At 36.0% G+C, this 18,153-nt stretch overlaps 2 protein-coding genes across 3 annotated transcripts in view; both read left to right on the forward strand.

Moving 5' to 3' along the window:
• The window catches only part of LOC111443962 (cytochrome c oxidase subunit 6b-2-like), a 34,343-nt gene extending 28,917 nt beyond the window's left edge, over positions 1-5,426 (forward strand). The window contains exons 3-6 of one of the 2 annotated variants that reach the window (XM_023081837.1): positions 612-637; positions 2,143-2,231; positions 2,353-2,434; positions 5,154-5,426. In XM_023081837.1, the coding sequence (XP_022937605.1) occupies positions 629-637; positions 2,143-2,231; positions 2,353-2,434; positions 5,154-5,207 (234 nt within the window). In that variant the 5' untranslated portion in view covers positions 612-628 and the 3' untranslated portion in view covers positions 5,208-5,426. Of the gene's footprint in view, positions 1-531; positions 638-2,142; positions 2,232-2,352; positions 2,435-5,153 lie in introns of those variants that run through there. The other variant, XM_023081836.1, reaches the window with a different exon arrangement.
• A 2,869-nt stretch (positions 5,427-8,295) lies between these two features.
• Positions 8,296-10,838, forward strand: LOC111444215 (tetraspanin-8-like). Its single transcript, XM_023082225.1, has 2 exons — positions 8,296-8,815; positions 10,485-10,838. Exons 1-2 carry the CDS (start codon positions 8,309-8,311, stop codon positions 10,788-10,790), a joined length of 813 nt encoding a protein of 270 aa, XP_022937993.1. The 5' UTR covers positions 8,296-8,308; the 3' UTR covers positions 10,791-10,838.
• The last annotated feature ends 7,315 nt before the right edge of the window (positions 10,839-18,153 follow it).

Raw genomic sequence — 18,153 nt, forward strand, 5'->3', positions numbered from 1 at the left:
TAAAAGAAAAGGAGTCAACCCAACAAAGGACTCCAAAAGAAAAGGAGTCTAAGACTCTAAAAGAAAAAGGAGTCGAGCTCAATTAAGGGGAGACGTACTTTGTTTTAGGAGAGGTGTTGGATGATGAAAGTCCCACGTCGGCTAATTTAGGGAATAATCATGGGTTTATAATCAAAGAATACTCTCGAGAGCTGAAAGTGGACAATATCATACCATTGTGGAGAGTCAAAATTTTTTTTAAAAGAAATTTAAAATTTTTTAAATTTTAATTCTTTTTAAAAGTATTAATGAAACTTGTTTAAGAATAATTTTTTAAATAATTTAAAAATTTAAGAATATTTTAAAAACAAAATATTAATATTTCCATCCCGTTGCATTTTTTTTTTACTTTTTAAAAATTTAGAGATATTTAAAAAAAAAAAACGAAATATTTTTATTAATTTAGCATTTAATAATAGTAAATTAATGGGCTGAATTTGGATGGCCCAACAAAGGCCCATATAGATTTGGCCCTTCTACGAGTTCTTATATGATTTCTTATTGGCTCAACTTTAACTGCGTCTTCGTCCACGTTATTACAGAGTCTTCCGTTTGATCTCCATTTCTTGGAGCTTGAATCTAATCAGTCATGGCCGAGGTAAGCTTCGTTTCGCCTTCTTATGTGTTTAGTTTCAAGAAAAATCTATGGCAGTGAATCAATTTTTTCTTTTTTCATTTCATATTCTGTATTTATCATTTCCTTTTCCCAATCATTAACGGCCTCGATTTGGGTGCAATAATCGTTTTCTGTATAAGGAGTATGTTTCTGTTAATGCTTGTTTTGTTCTCTGTTTTTTTTTTTTGTTTAACTATTTTTTCGGTTTGGATTATACGCATGATCTGGATTAAGTTTAGAGGAATAGTGTTTCTGCTTTATTTCTTTTTCAATGCATTCTACAAACCAGCTTCACCGTTCATAATTTCCAACGTAGTTGTAGGATTGGAATTTCTTTAGAATTTAGATGAGGGATTATGTTCCGCGTGCGACGAGCCATGGAATTCTTCGACGCTTGTTGGATGTGTTGACCGGAGTCTTAACCTTCGATCTGTTACCTTTAGGTTAATTTTGGGCATAATAAGATGCTGGAAGCTGCAAAAATGTAAGGAAAATAATGGCTATTTTAATTTGAATGACAAACATTGGTTATGAAATGAATGAAACAACAGGAAAACAGAGGAGAGGAATGTTTTTTCTGTTGATGTCGCTCATAAAGTTGTGAATTGAAGTTTGAGAAGGAATTTTCTTGTTTACAAACGAAGAGACTAGAAAATCCCCTTTTTTGAATTTTCCCATCAGTACCAAAATTAAGATTCACATCATGAATACTGACATATTCCGAGAAAATAAGGATTCTACTAAAATGTTTTTGATTGAAGATTATTGACATATTGTGAAAAAAAAAAATATATATATCTGAGAAGAGGAGATTCAACACTGTATATCGTGTCAAATACAAATTCTTTGACCCTTTCCTAAGTAAACTTCACACTATGGCATATAGAATTGATGCTTTCAGAAATATCTTTTTATTAGAATAGTAGAAGATAAGACATGGGAAGGACGAGACATCATCTCCATTCAAGAAGGATAGTAAACAGAACTCCCAATAAGCAATAATAGATGAAAGATCAGAATCACATCAAACTGTGTCAATTTAGCATAATTTTATGCATGAAACAAATGTTTAAATTTAAAAAAAAAAAAAAAAAAAAAATCCGTTTTTCATGTATATATTGTACCTATCCGTTCTTCATACTTGACATTGCGAACATATTGTAGATAATGTTTCTTACTGTTGTCAATAATTGAAGATTGTAACCTAGGGGTGTCAGTTTGCATCTTGTTGTATGCCAGAGTTGGCGTGTAGGACACAAAATAATTAGTAAAATGTTGCAATGTTGGAAAAATGTTATCAGGAAAATGATTACAAACTACTCATATCTGACTGGATGAAACTTTAGTGATGTGTATCTTTTTGTCGCACTGGCAAACAGATATATTGAGTATTTATAAGGCAAGCGGTAATCCTTCAAGAAGATGATGCTCTTCGATGTCTATTCTATATTTTTATTAGTTCTATGTCTTCTTGTTTGTCGTCCCAGATTGAGCTGAAAACAGCACCTGCTGACTTCCGATTCCCTACTACAAATCAAACCAGGCACTGTTTCACTCGTTACATTGAGTTCCACAGGTGCATTTTTCTTACAACTTGAGATGAGAGTTAAAATGGAAAAATGAAAGGGTCTACAACGCTATAGTCTTCTCTGTTCTGATCGTTAGTTTTCCCCTTAAATGTGCAAAACTTTCTACAGGTGCCTGGCAGCAAAGGGTGAGGAATCTGGTGAATGTGAGAGATTTGCAAAGTATTATCGTGCCCTTTGCCCTGGTGAATGGGTGAGTTCTTTGTTGCACTTAGTGTTTTTAAAGTAATTAGAATTTGTCTGATCCTATTTTTCCTTGCTCAAGTTTGTTACGCTCTAGATTAGATTCTATGTTCCAATCAGAAAATATTCTCTGATCCAGGGGAAGTCTTCTTTTGATTTCTTTGCGCCCTGTGGCATCAGATTAAATGTTTATAATATAATCAGCTGCTGAAGTTATTTTCGCTTTGAAATTCGTTTATCTTTTACATGCATATGATTTTTAATTCTATAATCTACAGTACATTTATGATTTATCTTTGCGCCCTGTGGCATCAGATTAAATGTTTATAATAATGTTTGAAATGTTATATTATTAACCAATTGCGAAGTTAGGATTGATATTTTTCCTCACTTATGAGGCATAAACTTTATTAACTATTAGTGAGTCTTGGGTATTAACTATTAGTCTTGAAATTGGGAGAATATTAAATGCAGGGACTAACAAAATATTATTTAAACCTTTATGAACAAGAGCACTCCTAAGAAGCTCCCTTGTGAAAATGAAAATGGAGCTCTCTCTAGGTGACATTTCCTCTTCTGCACGCACGTGTAGTTTCTTATGTAACATAGGTTCTAGATGGTTGATCAGTATAATCAATATAGGAAAATGTTTACATCTACAGTGTGTGCTTGTAGGATCTAAAGTTAGAAATTCAGATTGGATTTCAAGTTGGACTTTAAAGGAAGTTTTGCCCAGAGGAAGTGGGAAGACATAAATTTGATTTTCTGCTAGGCGAGTTGAAAATCTTTGTGAGATCCCACATCGATTGGAGAGATGTGTCAGCGAGGACGCTAGGTTCCAAATGGGGGTGGATTCTAAGATCCCACATCGGTTGGGGAAGAGAATAAAACATTCTTTATGAGGGTGTGGAAACCTCTAGGAGACGCGTTTTAAAAACTTTGAGGGGAAACCCGAAAGGTAAAGTCCAAAAAGTACAATATCTGCTAGCGGTGGGTTTGTGGGCTTGGGCTGTTACAATCTTGGAATGGTTGGACGACTATATCATACTGCTGAAGTCCTAGAGCTATCATATTGCTGAGTGTCTGATGAGCCGTAGAAATTATGAAGGACATATCCATGTTGTGGTTACAGAAAGAGATAAATACCCAAGGAAAACATAATGAAATGTCATGATTGGCAAGACGTGGAAAAATGGGAATTTATGTGGAAATCTTTTGCTTGGATGAACTGTAATTTCTTAAAAACAGTATGAGAGTGAAAGGAACATTGGTGGTTGATAGAAATGTGATTAGGGTAGAAGTTAGAAATATTAGTAGGGTATTAAGAGTGTATTAGGCATCAGCATCGAACCTGGTTATAAATATAGGGAGTGAGAGGAGATGGAGATGGGCAATAGTTTAGTTGGTTCGGGCTTGAGTGGGTGAGCTCAAAGAGGGGATGGTCCAAATATCTTGAATTATTTGGGAGTTAATTGTAGTTCTTTTATCTTTTGTCTTTCAATATCATTTCAGTTCTTAGGTTTCTATCAGTTTAGGCACTAACATATATAAATTTTAGTGAAAGTTGAAATATTAAACTTGAAATTTTAGAAGTCTAGGGACAACCATAAAAAAAAAAAAAAAAAGGGACAGATTAGATATTTAGGAACCATCCAAACTTTTGTAGATGGGGTTATACTTTTTGTTATAGGTGTCACGTTTCACAATCGCACTTTTCTTGGCAGTTGATTGTGCGGCACTCACTTCTCAGTAGCAAATGAGTCAAACCAACCTATATTCGCGGTGCCTATGGCCAGACAACGTATTCTCAAGCCTCTCACCCTGATTTGAGAAGAAGGTTTTAGAAAACGGGGCGGGGAGATTTTGAAAGAGAGTTTGAAAGCAAAATTGAGAGAAATTGAAAGCAATGTTATATGGCATACAAGCAAAAGACAACACAACAACATAAGTAGCATATAACTTTTTCGGGTAGGGAGAATTTGACAATTAGTTGCATCCCCCCCTATAGTACATTTTGAGGCGATTCAGGTGTGACAGACCTAGACGTGATTTTGCCAAATGGTCATACAAAATCAGGGGAGGAGTTAGACAACTAGTCACACCCCCGATAGGGCGGTTCAGGGTCTAGCTGGTATAGACATGATTTCGCCAAATGGTCATACAAAATCAGGGGAGGAGTTAGACAACTAGTCACACCCCCAATAGGGCGATTTAGGTCTAGCTGGCCTAGACATGATTTCGTCGAATGGTCATACAACCAAAAAAAATATAATAGTAAGGCAATACAACATAAAATAAGTTAAAAGGGTTTAGCATGGCATGGTATGTAGCCATGGGCAACACTCCTTGGACGAGCATGACCTTGACACCATGCTCATGCATATCTGCACCATAATTCTATGACTTATGGAGTGTCTATCAGCCATGGTTACTCCATAAGAAATGGGAATATCATCTGTATTTCTTTTAGATCATACAAATACAGTTACTATTATTACTATTATAATTATTATAGTTGTTGTTTATACAATAAATCCTTCTCGTTTTAGCATTTTATTACCTTGCTTCTACTATAAATTGTATAAATCAATTCAGAAAAGTACAAAAATTGATTATGAACAGCTTATTGGTATGCTTAATTGGGACGTCCTGCTCAAATGGGATGAAACCTAATAAACGAGTTTCTTCCACTCATTACATGCATGTGAATAACCGCATCTTTTCTGCAGGTCGAAAAATGGAACGAGCAAAGAGAGAACGGCACATTCCCTGGCCCTCTTTGAAGGAATGTTCATCACCTGGAAAGCACAGATTGTGAATTTATGTTTGTTCCAAAGTTCTATGAAGAAACTTTCCGAGTTCCATAATTTTTCCTCGCATCTCAAAAAATAATAAAGGATAGCATTTTTCTTTCAAGTCTTCTGGAGTAGTTATAACTCTCAATTGTTGATTGTGGACAAGGGTGAATTGATCCAATGCATTATTCTCATCATTTGACTTCCGTTCTTCATCCCATCTAACTCTGCACCATTTTATTGTTGGTTTCTGAAAATGGTTCTTGTGATTTTAGTTGAGAACGGATGAAAGCAACCATGGCTCTAAACTGGACAGAGTTTCGTTAGATGGGGCGACAAATGAAGTGCCAAAAGATGTTGAGGATTCATTGCATATCTTATTGTGGCAGCATCACTTAGTTGACCAAATCCTTAGCTTGCATAACCAGGTCTTGTATGGCTGCTTTACCTATTAATAATTGTTGTTATAGAAAATGGCTTTTGGTAGAATTTGAACAAATGTGAATTGCGATCCGTTTATTTGGTCTTGATATTCCTGCCTTGAAATTAGGTGCAACAGCCCATGCCTGCTCACCGGTATGGGCTTGGGCTGTTACATTAGGAGTTACCTAACGAATTTCCATGTTGGTTGGGATTTGAAAGGGAGTCAAAATTTTCTATTTGAAACAGAGTCACTATATCAACATCATACGTCATAATATTCGTCTTGTAAAACTACTTACTTGGTTGCTTAAATATTCCTAGAGTTGGCCCCTATCTATTTCTCAAAATTTGATTCAATCCTATGTCGACCCACGACATTGAATTAGAGCATAATATACTATTTAATTCATCTCATGCTATCAACTAAATGGATTTTTAGCTTAAAAAAAAAAAAAAACTTAAATTGACTAGTTTTGAGACAATCCAAAATGTTAGGAATAAGTTTCAAGATTACAAGTAGGTCGAAGCCAATCCAAACATGCTAGATTAGCCAAAACAGAAGCCGCACATTGGAGCAAGCCGGGGATGAGTTGCGACTGAGGGACAAATGGCACGTGTGCTGTGTCATGGTCGTACTTTTTCAACCATGCAGCGTCATGATCTTGACATGCTCACAACCAGTCTTAAGGAGAATTCAAGCTCAACATATATTTTTCGCTCAGTTTTGTGGCTCCGTTGGACCTTAGGTGAGATTTATTGGATTCCTAGGGTAATTAGGTGGCTTAATGCGGTCTTCTGGCTCCAGGTTGCTCTGTTTTGACTCATTGAGTCTGTCTTAGCCTGGAAGCACTAGGGTCTAGACCCTTTGATTGTCGCTCATGATTCTAAGGTGCTTAGTCTACTAGAGGCATCTTGACCTAGGTCATTGTTTAGCCAACCTAATTCTAATGCCCTAGCTTTGTGCAGATAAACAAGCTCCACAAAGAGAACACATAGTCGAACACATGGAGCTAACACATACTGTATCATGCACACTCATAAGTAAAAAAGCTTAGCTCAATGGGGAAATAGCATCCATCAATCATCCAAAGCACAGAATCACAATAGCTCATTGACCAACTCAACAACATTGACAATTTCTTACATCATGCATAACATACTCAACCACATTGACCAACTCGTACTTTGGTCATGCATATTCTCTTTCTAGCTTAGCATAATACATAAAACATGTTTATCGAAAATCTCAACCTAAGGGCATGGCGGTCATTTTATCATAACATACATACTATACATATTCATCCAAAAACGCCCTTCTGAAGTCCTTAACATGTCTTTTCTAACCACCTAAAGTAAGGAATCCACGCATGCTAGCACATCCTTACCCATCCTTACAATTATTACTTGCCTAAAGTTATATATGGTTACTTACTTGGATGACGTGCGCCTTCTCGAGCTAGATTCTTTATGTGTTAGGAGTTCCAAAATTCATAAAATCTCTCTCTCACGTGTTGTCATTCGCGCATTCGACTCTTCCATCAAAATTTCTAGATTTCCAAAATCAGTTTTCGATTTTTTTTTTCATAACTTTCTAGCACAACTCGAATTAACTTAGTTTCTTAAATAAAATGGTAGACTTTTAACCCATCTTTGGTAAGATATTTTTCTTAGAACTTTTAGTCAAACACAACAAAAAAATAATTGAGTAAGATTGTCAACGGCTAAAAACTTACAAATTTTTTTTAGATTCTTGACGTTTACAGAATATGCCACTTTCCAGTTCGAATCAACTCCGACTCCCTTCATAAAACTTGTGTAAAATCTCTTCAATATCAATTTAGTCTTTAAAAAAAATCAAGTTGTTACAAGTAAATTACCTAAAAAGATATATCCATGAGCATTTGAAGATTAATGTGTTTATCCTTCTCTTCAAAACAAACATTTCATTTTATTAACAAATCTACCAAATTAAAAAAAAATTAAATTATAAATTTAGTCTCTGTTCATTTGAAGATTAATGAGTTTAGACTCAGCTCGTAAAGCACTGTTCATTTGAAGATTAATGAGTTTAGACTCAGCTCCTTGCTTCACGATAGCAGATTTATAGGTTGAACACCCAATCGAATTTGACAAGAACCACCTGATAACTACAGGAAAAATACCCACGAAGCTCTGGTAAAAAAGGAAGGCTTGTAAAGTCGTGTAGTTGAGCAATCAATATGATATATTTACTCACATTCAGATAAAGGGAGAAAGGGTTTTGCCTAACGTACTCCTCACAATCGTTCCGTATGATGTAGCAAATTCATGACAATTAGGTCCAAATGACTAGATTACTCAAATTATGTATGAAAGTTCTCTATTTATATAATAAAATAAATTATAAAGATATAGAAATAATAATAAATGAAAAGATATTGTATAGTAAATATCTTTTTAACCGTAACAGATGCTTATCAGTTAAGGAATTAAATAACTTTAATTTAAAAGTTGAGAGGAGAATGTCAAACCTTCCTTAAAAGCCCCGAAAATAAAAAAAAAACAGAATTGTAACACGTGGCACTCATTCACAGCGAGTATCCAAATTCCGAAGCGCGTGAGAAGCTGTCATTATATACTCGCTCAAATTCAGTCCATTCAACACTCAGAAACACCTCTTCTGGACAATGCCTCGAATAAGCAACAGCCTGGTCGGAGTCCTGAACTTCATCACCTTCTTACTCTCAATCCCAATTCTGCTGGTCGGCATTTGGCTGAGCACACAAGCCACCACCGAATGCGCCAAGTACTTAGACAAACCCGTAATCATAATCGGCGTTTTTCTAATGTTCATATCACTCGCCGGCGTTTGCGGCGCGTGGTGTAGAATCTCTTGGCTTCTATGGCTATACCTTTTGGTCATGTTTGTTCTTATTGCTGTGCTCTTTGCTTTCACTATCTTTGCTTTTGTGGTCACCAATAAGGGCGCCGGCGAGGCCTTGTCGCACCGGGGGTATAAGGAGTATAGGCTTGGGGATTACTCTGATTGGCTGCAGAATAGGGTGAGTTCTAAGGACAATTGGAGCACAATTAAGAGCTGCTTGATTGATGCCAAGATTTGCAACAGATTTTCTGAGAAGTATTCTATGGATAATGTTGAAGAGTTCTATAAGGAGAGCTTGTCTTCCTTTCAGGTAACAATGCTATTCAATTTGAGTTTTTGAGCTGGTGGGAATTTGGTTAATGTTAGAAAGATGTGTTTAAAACACGCTATTGTAGATTTTTTATAGCGTTTTTCGTATGTTGTGATAGTCTACGTTGTTCAAAGTTTGAGATTTTTTTATAGGGCTCTTTTTTATAGCTATAATAGATGCTATAGTAGAGTAGAAAATTATAGCTTCTGTATGTTGCTATGAAAATGTTTTATAACGTTTTTTTTGTATGTTTGTGTGACAGCCCATGTTATTAAAAGTCTGAGATTTTGTTTTTTTGTTTTTTTTTATAGCTGTAATGGATGCTATAATAGAGTAGGAAACTATAGGTTATATATTATGAAAACGTTTTATAGCTTTTTTTTTTTTGTATGTCGTGACAGCCCATGTTATTAAAAGTATGAGACTTTGTTTTTTTATAGCGGTAATGGATGCTATGATAGAGTAAGAAATTATAGTTTATATATGTTTCTACGAAAACATTTTATAGCGTTTTTCGTATGTCATGACTACCTATGTTATTAAAAGTTTGAGACTCTATTTTTTTTTCTAGCTGTAATGGATGCTATAATAGAGTAGGAAACTATAGTTTATATATGTTGCTATGAAAACATTTTATAGCGTTTTTCACATGTCGTGACCGCCTATGTTATTAAAAGTCTGAGACTTTGTTTTTTTTATAACTATACTGGATGCTATAATAGAGTAGGAAACTATATCTTATATATGTTACTATTGAACATTTTATAGCGTATTTTGTATGTCGTGACAGCCTATGTTATTAAAAGTTTGAGACTTTATTTTTTTTCATAGCTATAATTGATGCTATAAAGAGTAGGAAACTATATATTCTATATGTTGCTATGAAAACGTATTATAGCGTTTTTCGACCGTCCATGTTATTCAAAGTCTGAGACTTTTTTTTTTTTTTTTTAATAGCGGTAATGGATGCTATAATAAAATAGGAAACTATAGCTTATATATGTTGCTATGAAAATATTTTATAGCGCTTTTCGTATGTCGTGACAGTCCAGGTTATTAAAAGGTTGAGACTTCGTTTTTTTATAGCTATAATGGATGCTATAATAGAGTAGGAAACTATAGCTTATATTATGAAAACATTTTATAGCGTTTTATTTATTTTTGTTTAATATTTGTTTACTTTTTTGATTTATTTTTTATTGGGTTAGCTCGACCGACCCTTTGCGGGTTAACATTTTTTTATTAGGTCAACTAGACACACACTGTGAGATACCACTTCAGTTGAGGGAGGAGAACAAATATTCTTTATATGAGTGTGAAATCTTCTTTTTAGCATACTCGTTTTAAAAACCAAGGTTAAAAGGGAAAACTCAAAGAGAACACTATCGGTTAGTGGTGGGTTTAGGCTGTTACTAACCGAAAAATAGGGTTACAACCCAACCTTACCTTATTTTTAAGATTATTATGATGATTACGAATATTTGATGTTTATAATTAATGTTAGTGATGCATTTTAATTTTTGAATATTTGATAATCCAACCTTACCTTATTTTTAAGATCATTATAATGATTACGAATATTTAACGTTTATAATCAATATTAGTGTTCTTTATATACATCACCTTCTAATTTTGTTTCTACACTAATTTTGTTTCTTCTAACGTGCAGTTTGGTTGTTGTAAACCTTCAAACGACTGCGATTTCAAGTATGTGAGCCCAATTGTGTGGGACAAGAACAACGCTACAACCTCGCCCAACCCCGACTGTAAATTATGGGGAAATGAGCCCGACGTTTTGTGCTTCAACTGCTTGGCCTGCAAGGCTGGCTTGCTCGATAATATTAAGACAAACTGGAAGAAGGTTGCCTTAGTCAACATCGTATTCTTCGTCTTCCTCATCATCGTCTACTCGGTCGGTTGCTGTGCTTTTCGAAACAATAGAGAATACAATGCCTATCATCGACAAAGGAAGTGATCTCTAGTCAAATCGATAGTTCTGTATATTGTTTTTATTCCGGTAGTAATTTTTATCTAAATTAAAATTAATATTTTTTTGTAAAAGTATATACAAAATATGGAGAAAAATTCTCTCGGGAAACTTAATCCACGCAAATTCATGGTGAAGAATTTCTAGATCATGACAAAAATAAATGAAAATTTTCGAAAAGATGAAAATTGAAGTAGGAGACGGGGATGAAAATGGAAAAGAGTTATTCACCCTAACATGGTGAGTGGATATCCTAAAAAAAATGCAACCAAAGTTGATTGCAAAAGATCGATTTTTCATTTTTTTTCCTACCATTTGGGCGTCGTTTGTGATTGTTTCTTGTTGTTCGATCGTCATGATTGTTGTATGCATGAGTTATCCCTCGAATTCCATTTCAATTGCTGTTTTCTAAAGTTGGGTTCTTATGGTTTTGGTTCCTCAACTTTGTTTTCACTATTGTTGTTAGTCATGAGTAGATCCATTATAACTAATGGGCAGTGATGTTGCAAGAGGTAATGTGTGTGGTACTGGAGATCATTGTCGTTGCTAGAAAATGTGCAAATGAGGGAGGAGCGTTCGTAGGTTGAAAATGTGATCTTGATTCAGCTGATCGAACAGATCAATCAATTTAGTTGGACCAGTTTAGTCCCGTCACTTTTTTTTTCTTTTTTTTTGTTGTCTCGATATAATTTTCGAGGTCTCACCTTATTTAAACTAAGAGTATAGTGCATTAAGTCAAGTTAGAGCATCTTGGGATCTCAAACTCTTAAGACTTCTTACCAAAAAAAACAAAAAAAACAAAAAGTTGGTCATTCACATGTTAATCACGTGGATCAATAATACATTGGTTATTTACATGTTAAATTATGTGGATCAATAGTACATTTTTCTCTATTAATTATGTCTTATATCTTAAGAACAACTAATTCTCCAATAAACAAATGTAATGTTATTGTTCAAATCTCAAAATTAGCTCCCAAACTCTTTATTTGTTAGTCCCAAAATGATAAATTTATTAAATCTGCACCCTAAATTTCCACATATCTAGAATTGCCACTAACGTTTCATGCTCATCTATAATGCGAAAATATAATTCTTATATGAACATCATTTATAACGTAAACTTCGAAAAACGTTTAAAACAACTTCTCTGGAAAATACAGCCATAGTCTTACGTGTTTAAATACAAAATACTGAAATTTAGAGGAAAAAAAAAAACAAATACAAAATAATTTAAAACAATGGAATGCAAAACAACCTATTCTAACTTAAAACTAAGAATTTAAATATGAGTCTACCTTATGCACGTGCCACAGTCTCTGCTCGCGATGTCACCGTTCTCCGTACAAGTGCGCATGGCCTGAGTATTTCAAAGAATACTTAGTAAGTGGCCTCACTATAGAGGCCATGCAAATGAAAACATATGCAATCATGATTTAGGGACCCATCTCTAATCATCTTAGGGGTGGCCTCCAGTCTCGGATAAATTGGATGTGTAGTACTTCCCTACACACGATTCACACGTGCGAGTGTGAATCCCCAGGGCGCTCGCACACCCCCTAGACCCTCTAGTCAAGCTAATCTGTAGCGACGTCCGGAGGTCAACGGAACCCCATAATGTCATGCGCCTCATGAACACCCTCATCTGTTTTAATTTTCCTTTAGTAAAAATGCCTATGCATCAATCAATTATCGTTTTATTCTCTTTCTTAAAAATGATGATCCAATTTAGATGCAATTGACAAAGCCATTTTCAATAAATTTTGATTATCATATCCAAAAATCTAAATAATTGAAAAAGAGATCTAAGATAACTTTTCTATCTCTTGCAAAAAGATAAAAGAAAATGAGATCTGTAACTTTTCTATCTCTTTCCATTCTTATTAAATCTGCTTGCTTGAAGTAAAGGTCATCTCCAATTTTTCTCTCTCAAAATGGGTGATTTTTCCTTTGTTTCTTTCTTTTTTTTTTTTCTTCCCAAAATCTGCCTTTTTTTTTTTGTTTCTGTTTAGTTTCTTTTTTGCAGACCATTTTGTAGTTGTAAGAGGTGTGGGCGAGATATTTGGGGAAGGTGGAGGGAGAGAGTTGATAATTTACTTTTTTATTTTTTATTATTATTATTATCTCTCTTTTTTTTTTCTTTCGGGTCGTTACATTATCTACCCCTAAAAAGAACTTTCGTCCTCGAAAGTCTCAAATTTTGTGCTAGCTCGGGGTATTTTTCTCTTATTTGGTCCTCACTCTCTCACGTGGCTTCCTCGTTATGGTGATTCCGTCCAGCTAAGATTTTTACTGGTTTTTTTTCGTAGCTCAGATCTTCATTGAGTTGGAGTGGTTTGTAGTCTATTACGTGGATAGGGTCTGTAATGTACTTCCTCAACATCGACACATGAAATGCATCGTGTACTCCTGAGTGGGCTAGATGTAGGGCTAACTTATACGCTACTGGACCAACTTGCTCTAGGATCTCGAATGGTTCAATGAATTTAGAACTTAACTTGCCCTTACGTTCAAACCTCAAGACACCTTTCATAGGTGCCACCTTGAGGAATACTGGGTTCCCTATCTTAAGCTCCAGGCTTCTACGCCTTACATCAGCGTAGCTTTTCTATCTACTTTGAGCGATACGCATCCTTGCTCGAATTTTCTGGACAGCCTCATTGGTGAGTCAAACCAGCTTGGGTCCTACTAACTCTCTCTCGCCTACTTTATCCCAGCATAGTGGGGACCTACACCGTTTTTCGTATCGAGCCTCAAACGATACCATTCCAATAGTTGCTTGGAAGCTGTTATTATACGAGAATTTCATCCGATAGAGTTTGGAATCCTAACTTCCCTTAAAATCTAGTATGCAAGTGCGTAACATGTCCTCTAGAATTCGGTTTAAACGCTTCGTTTGTCCATCTGTTTGGGGGTGAAAGGCGATACTAAAGTCGAGGCGGGTACCTAGTGTTTTTTGAAGTTTGCGCCAAAATGTTGATGTAAAGCGTGGATCCCGATCCGACACTATAGACTCTGGGACTCCATGTAGTCTTACTATCTCTTTCATATATAGTTGTGCCAAATTGTCAACTGTATATGTGGCTTTCCCACGTAGAAAGTGTGCTAACTTGGTCAACCTATCGACAACTACCAAGATCACTGTATAGCCTTTGGGCGTTTTGGGTTATCCTATGATGAAGTCCATCGCTATGTTTTCCCACTTTCACTCGGTATGCTTAGGGGTTGCAACAACCCCCTGTCTTTTGTCTAGGAGCTTTCACTTGTTGACAAACTAAGCAATTGCTCACAAACTCGGCCACATCCCTCTTCATGCTCTTCGGTTTTAAATCTTGGTACATCTTAGTACCTCCCAGATGCATGACAAATGGCGAGTTGTGTGCTTCTGTCAGTATCTCTTTCCTTAAATCCTCTATTGCCGAAACACATAGGCGTCCCTGACACAATAGTCCTTCATTTGAGGACTTTGAGAATCCATCTTGTAACGACCCTAAATTTCCACATACTCAGAGTCGCTACTAACGTCTCATGCTCACCTATAATGCGGAAATATAACTCTTACATGAACATAATTGATAACGAAAATTTCAGAAAAAAAAAAAACATTTAAAACAACTTCTTCTCTGAAAAAACACAGCCATGGTCTTACGTGTTTAAATATGAAATACTGAAATTAAGAGAAAACAAAAACAAATACAAAATAATTTAAAACAATGGAATGCAAAACAACCTATTCTAACTTAAGACTAGAAATTTAAATATGAGTCTACCCTATGCACGTGCCACAGTCTCTACTCGCGATGCTGCCGTCCTCCGTACAAGTGCACCTTGCCTTTACCTGAAAAATGAAGTGGCACACGGCCTGAGTATTTCAAAGAATACTCAGTAAGTGGCCCCACTATAGGGGGCCATGTAAATGCACACACATGCAATCATGATTTAGGGACCTATCTCTAATCATCTTAGGGGTGGCCTCCAGTCTCGGACAAATTGGATGTGTAGTACTTCCCTACACACGACTCACACGTGCGAGTGTGAGTCCCCAGGGCGCTCGCACACCCCCTGAACCCTCTGGTCAAGCTAATCTGTAGCGACGTCCGGAGGTCAGCGGAACCCCATAGTGTCATGCGCCTCATGAACACCCTCATCTGTGTGCTTTCGCACCTGTGCGCATTCGTGCTCATCATAAGATGCGCGTCCGCACTCATCATCTCTAGGGGAAGTAGCCCTATGCTTATGAACATACAAAATGCATGAGGTCCCTCTAAATCCATCGTAATGTCTCTTCTGACACAACCCTCTAGCCTCATCTCTTTGTTACTCTAGGTAACGCATACTCGTGGATATTTATATTAATATCATTTTCATGCTCTTAGGGTTGTGTCCTACGTCGATCCAACGACATGATGCAATATGGCACTCATCATCATCTAGCATTCTGAATATGGAAAACAACATCATATTAAGTTAAAAATCATGCAATCATCATGCTCATCATAATGCCACAACGTGCGTCAAACATATCAAGCGTCACTCAACAAAATATGTATATACCGCACATATCATCAAGCATCATAATCCACACATCATCATAACTCATACAATTATTTAGCCTATCCTATAGTAAGGCCACTTACTTGGTTAGCTGACTTGGTTAGCTTATACGGGTGTGACCAATTTATCCTTAATGAAAGTTCGATTTTTCCCTTTGTATCCAAGCCAACCTATAAAAATCCATAACATCAATTTCATGTTTAATTCTCTAACTCCTACAATGGTTCATGTGCTTCTTCATGCGAGCATTAAAGACTTTATGAGTATTGAATATATATAATATATATAGATATCTTGGTATCCTTTTTTTTACTCTATGTATTTACTTAAAATTGTTTCTGTTCACCAAAGCTTCCATTTTCCTCCCCACTGTCTCTCTCTTTTCTTACCTGTATTTAATTAGTTAAATATATATAATTTCCTTCCCCTTACCTTTTTCTTTTCTTCTTTTTTGTACTTAATTAATTATATATATATATTTTTTTCCTTTACCTTTCTCTCTTTAATTCTTTTCAAACCTCCCTCAGTTTAATTCTTTTCTCCCCTATTTAATTCTAACAGTTTAGTAAATGAAGGGTTGATCTAATTCTCAATAATGGTACAAAGGAGAAGATCTATGATCTCATTCAAAGATCTGACATGATTTCTAACTGCTAATTAACCTCTAAATAACTGGGTAATGTAGGTGGAAATCTGATTCTAATTAATTCCATAAATGATTTTGAATTTTTTTTCTTTCCTAAAACTACTGTCATTAACCATTTCCAATCTATTTTAATTTTTCCTTGAGTAAAAATGGCTATGCATCCATCCATTATGATTTTCTTCTCATTCCTCAAAATGATGATTCAATTTAGATGCAATTGACACAGCCAATTTTGATTTTCGATCCCATATCCAAAAGTCTAAATAATTGAAAGAGAGATCTAAGATAACTTTTCTATCTCGTGCAAAAATAAAAGAAAATGAGATCTAACTTACCGATGACTTTTCTATCTCTTTCCATTCCTATTAGATCTGCGTGAAGTGAAGGCCATCTCCAATTCTTCTCTCCCAAAATCTGTGATCTTTCCTACGTTTCTTTCTCCCATTTTTCCCTTCCCAAAATCTGCCATTTTTGTTTCCGTTTCCTTTCTTGTTTTTTTCAGATCCTTTTGCAGTTGGAGGGGTTGGCGAGATATTTGGGGAAGGTGGAGAGAGAGAGTCGATAATTTACTTTATTTTATTTTATTTTATTTTTATAATTATTATTTACTTATTATTATTATCTCTTTTTTTTTTTTGTCGGGTCGTTACACATCTACTGGACTTTCGTCTAGCTGTTCTAGGACTTTCTATAGGTTAGGATCCTCTCGTTGGGTGGTAATAATTCTCTGCCTAAGCATAGGTTGAACTGTGAGTCGGGTCAGCTGTGTTATGACTCTCTCAGTCGCTACCACTATGTTGGCTCCCTCGAATTTTCTTTGTACCCTTACTTCCCTTGTAATGAGGGCCGAAGAGTGGGTCGCCTTTCTACTCAAAGCGTCTGCGACCACATTTGCTTTTTCAAGGTGGTACTGGATATCTACATCGTAGTCCTTCACCAATTCTAACTACCTTCTCTGTCTTATATTTAACTCTTTCTGGGTGAAGAAATATTTAAAATCTTGTGGTCGGTTAAACTTTGAATTTTCTCTCCATACAGTAGTGTCACCAAATTTTTAGCACGAACACTACAGCGGCCAACTCCAGGTCATGGGTAGGGTAATTATCTTCGTATTCTTTTAGTTGACGGGACGCGTATGCAACAACTTTACCATGTTTCATTAACACACATCCTAGGCCATTCTTTAAATGTGTCACTATAGATTACATACACTTCTGAGATCTTGGGAACCGTGAGTATCGGGACGGTTACCAATCTCTCTTTTAGGTTCTAGAAGCTTGCCTCACAAGCATCCTTCCATATAAATGATACCCCTTTTCTCGTTAACTATGTCAAAAGCGAGGCTATCCTAGCGAAGTCCTGCATGAACCTTCGATAATATCCCGCTAGTCCCAAGAAACTTCATACTGATGTTACCGTAGTTGGGCGTTCCCACTTTGTGACTGCTTTAACCTTAGTAGGATCTACGGATACTCCGTCCTTTGACACCACATGTCCTAGGAAAGAGATTTGTCGTAGCCAAATTCGCACTTGGAGAACTTGGCGTACAACTTGTTCTCTCATAGGGTGGTTAGGAATTTTCGGAGGTACTCCTGGTGTTCTAGGTCTATTTTCGAGTACACTAGGATGTTGTCAATGAACATGATCATGAACGTGTCTAGACAGTCCTTGAATACCCAGTTCGCTACCTTTTTAAACATAGCTGGGGTATTAGTGAGGCCAAATGACATCACTACAAATTTGTAGTGATCGTACCTTTTCCTAAACGCTGTCTTTGGTACGTCTTTTTCATTGATCTTAATTTGGTGGTAACCGAACCGCAGATCTATCTTAGAAAATACCGTTGCCTCTTTGAGTTGATCGAATAAGTCTTCTATTCTTGAGAGAGAATATTTGTTCTTTATGACTCTCTTATTTAGCTCTCTGTAATCGATGCACAGACGTATCAAGCACTCTTTCTTCTTAACAAACAACACTCGCACACTCTAGGGGGATACGCTAGGTCGAATAAACCATTTATCGAGTAAGTCTTGTAATTGCGCCTTGAATTCCTTCAACTTTGCTGGCATCATGCGATAGGGTGCTTTAGAAATAGGCCAAGTTCCCACCTCAGGTTTGATGATGAAGTCGACCGCTCGGGAAGGTGATATT

Source organism: Cucurbita moschata, unplaced genomic scaffold (genome assembly GCF_002738365.1).
Source record: "Cucurbita moschata cultivar Rifu unplaced genomic scaffold, Cmos_1.0 Cmo_Scf00006, whole genome shotgun sequence".
NCBI classification, from domain to species: Eukaryota; Viridiplantae; Streptophyta; class Magnoliopsida; order Cucurbitales; family Cucurbitaceae; genus Cucurbita; species Cucurbita moschata.

Excerpts from the sequence above, each read along its gene's own strand:
- LOC111444215 (XM_023082225.1), top strand. The coding sequence starts at position 8,309 with ATGCCTCGAATAAGCAACAGCCTGGTCGGAGTCCTGAACTTCATCACC. Across the intron at positions 8,816-10,484 it reads AGAGCTTGTCTTCCTTTCAG|TTTGGTTGTTGTAAACCTTC; the intron begins GTAACAATGCTA and ends TCTAACGTGCAG.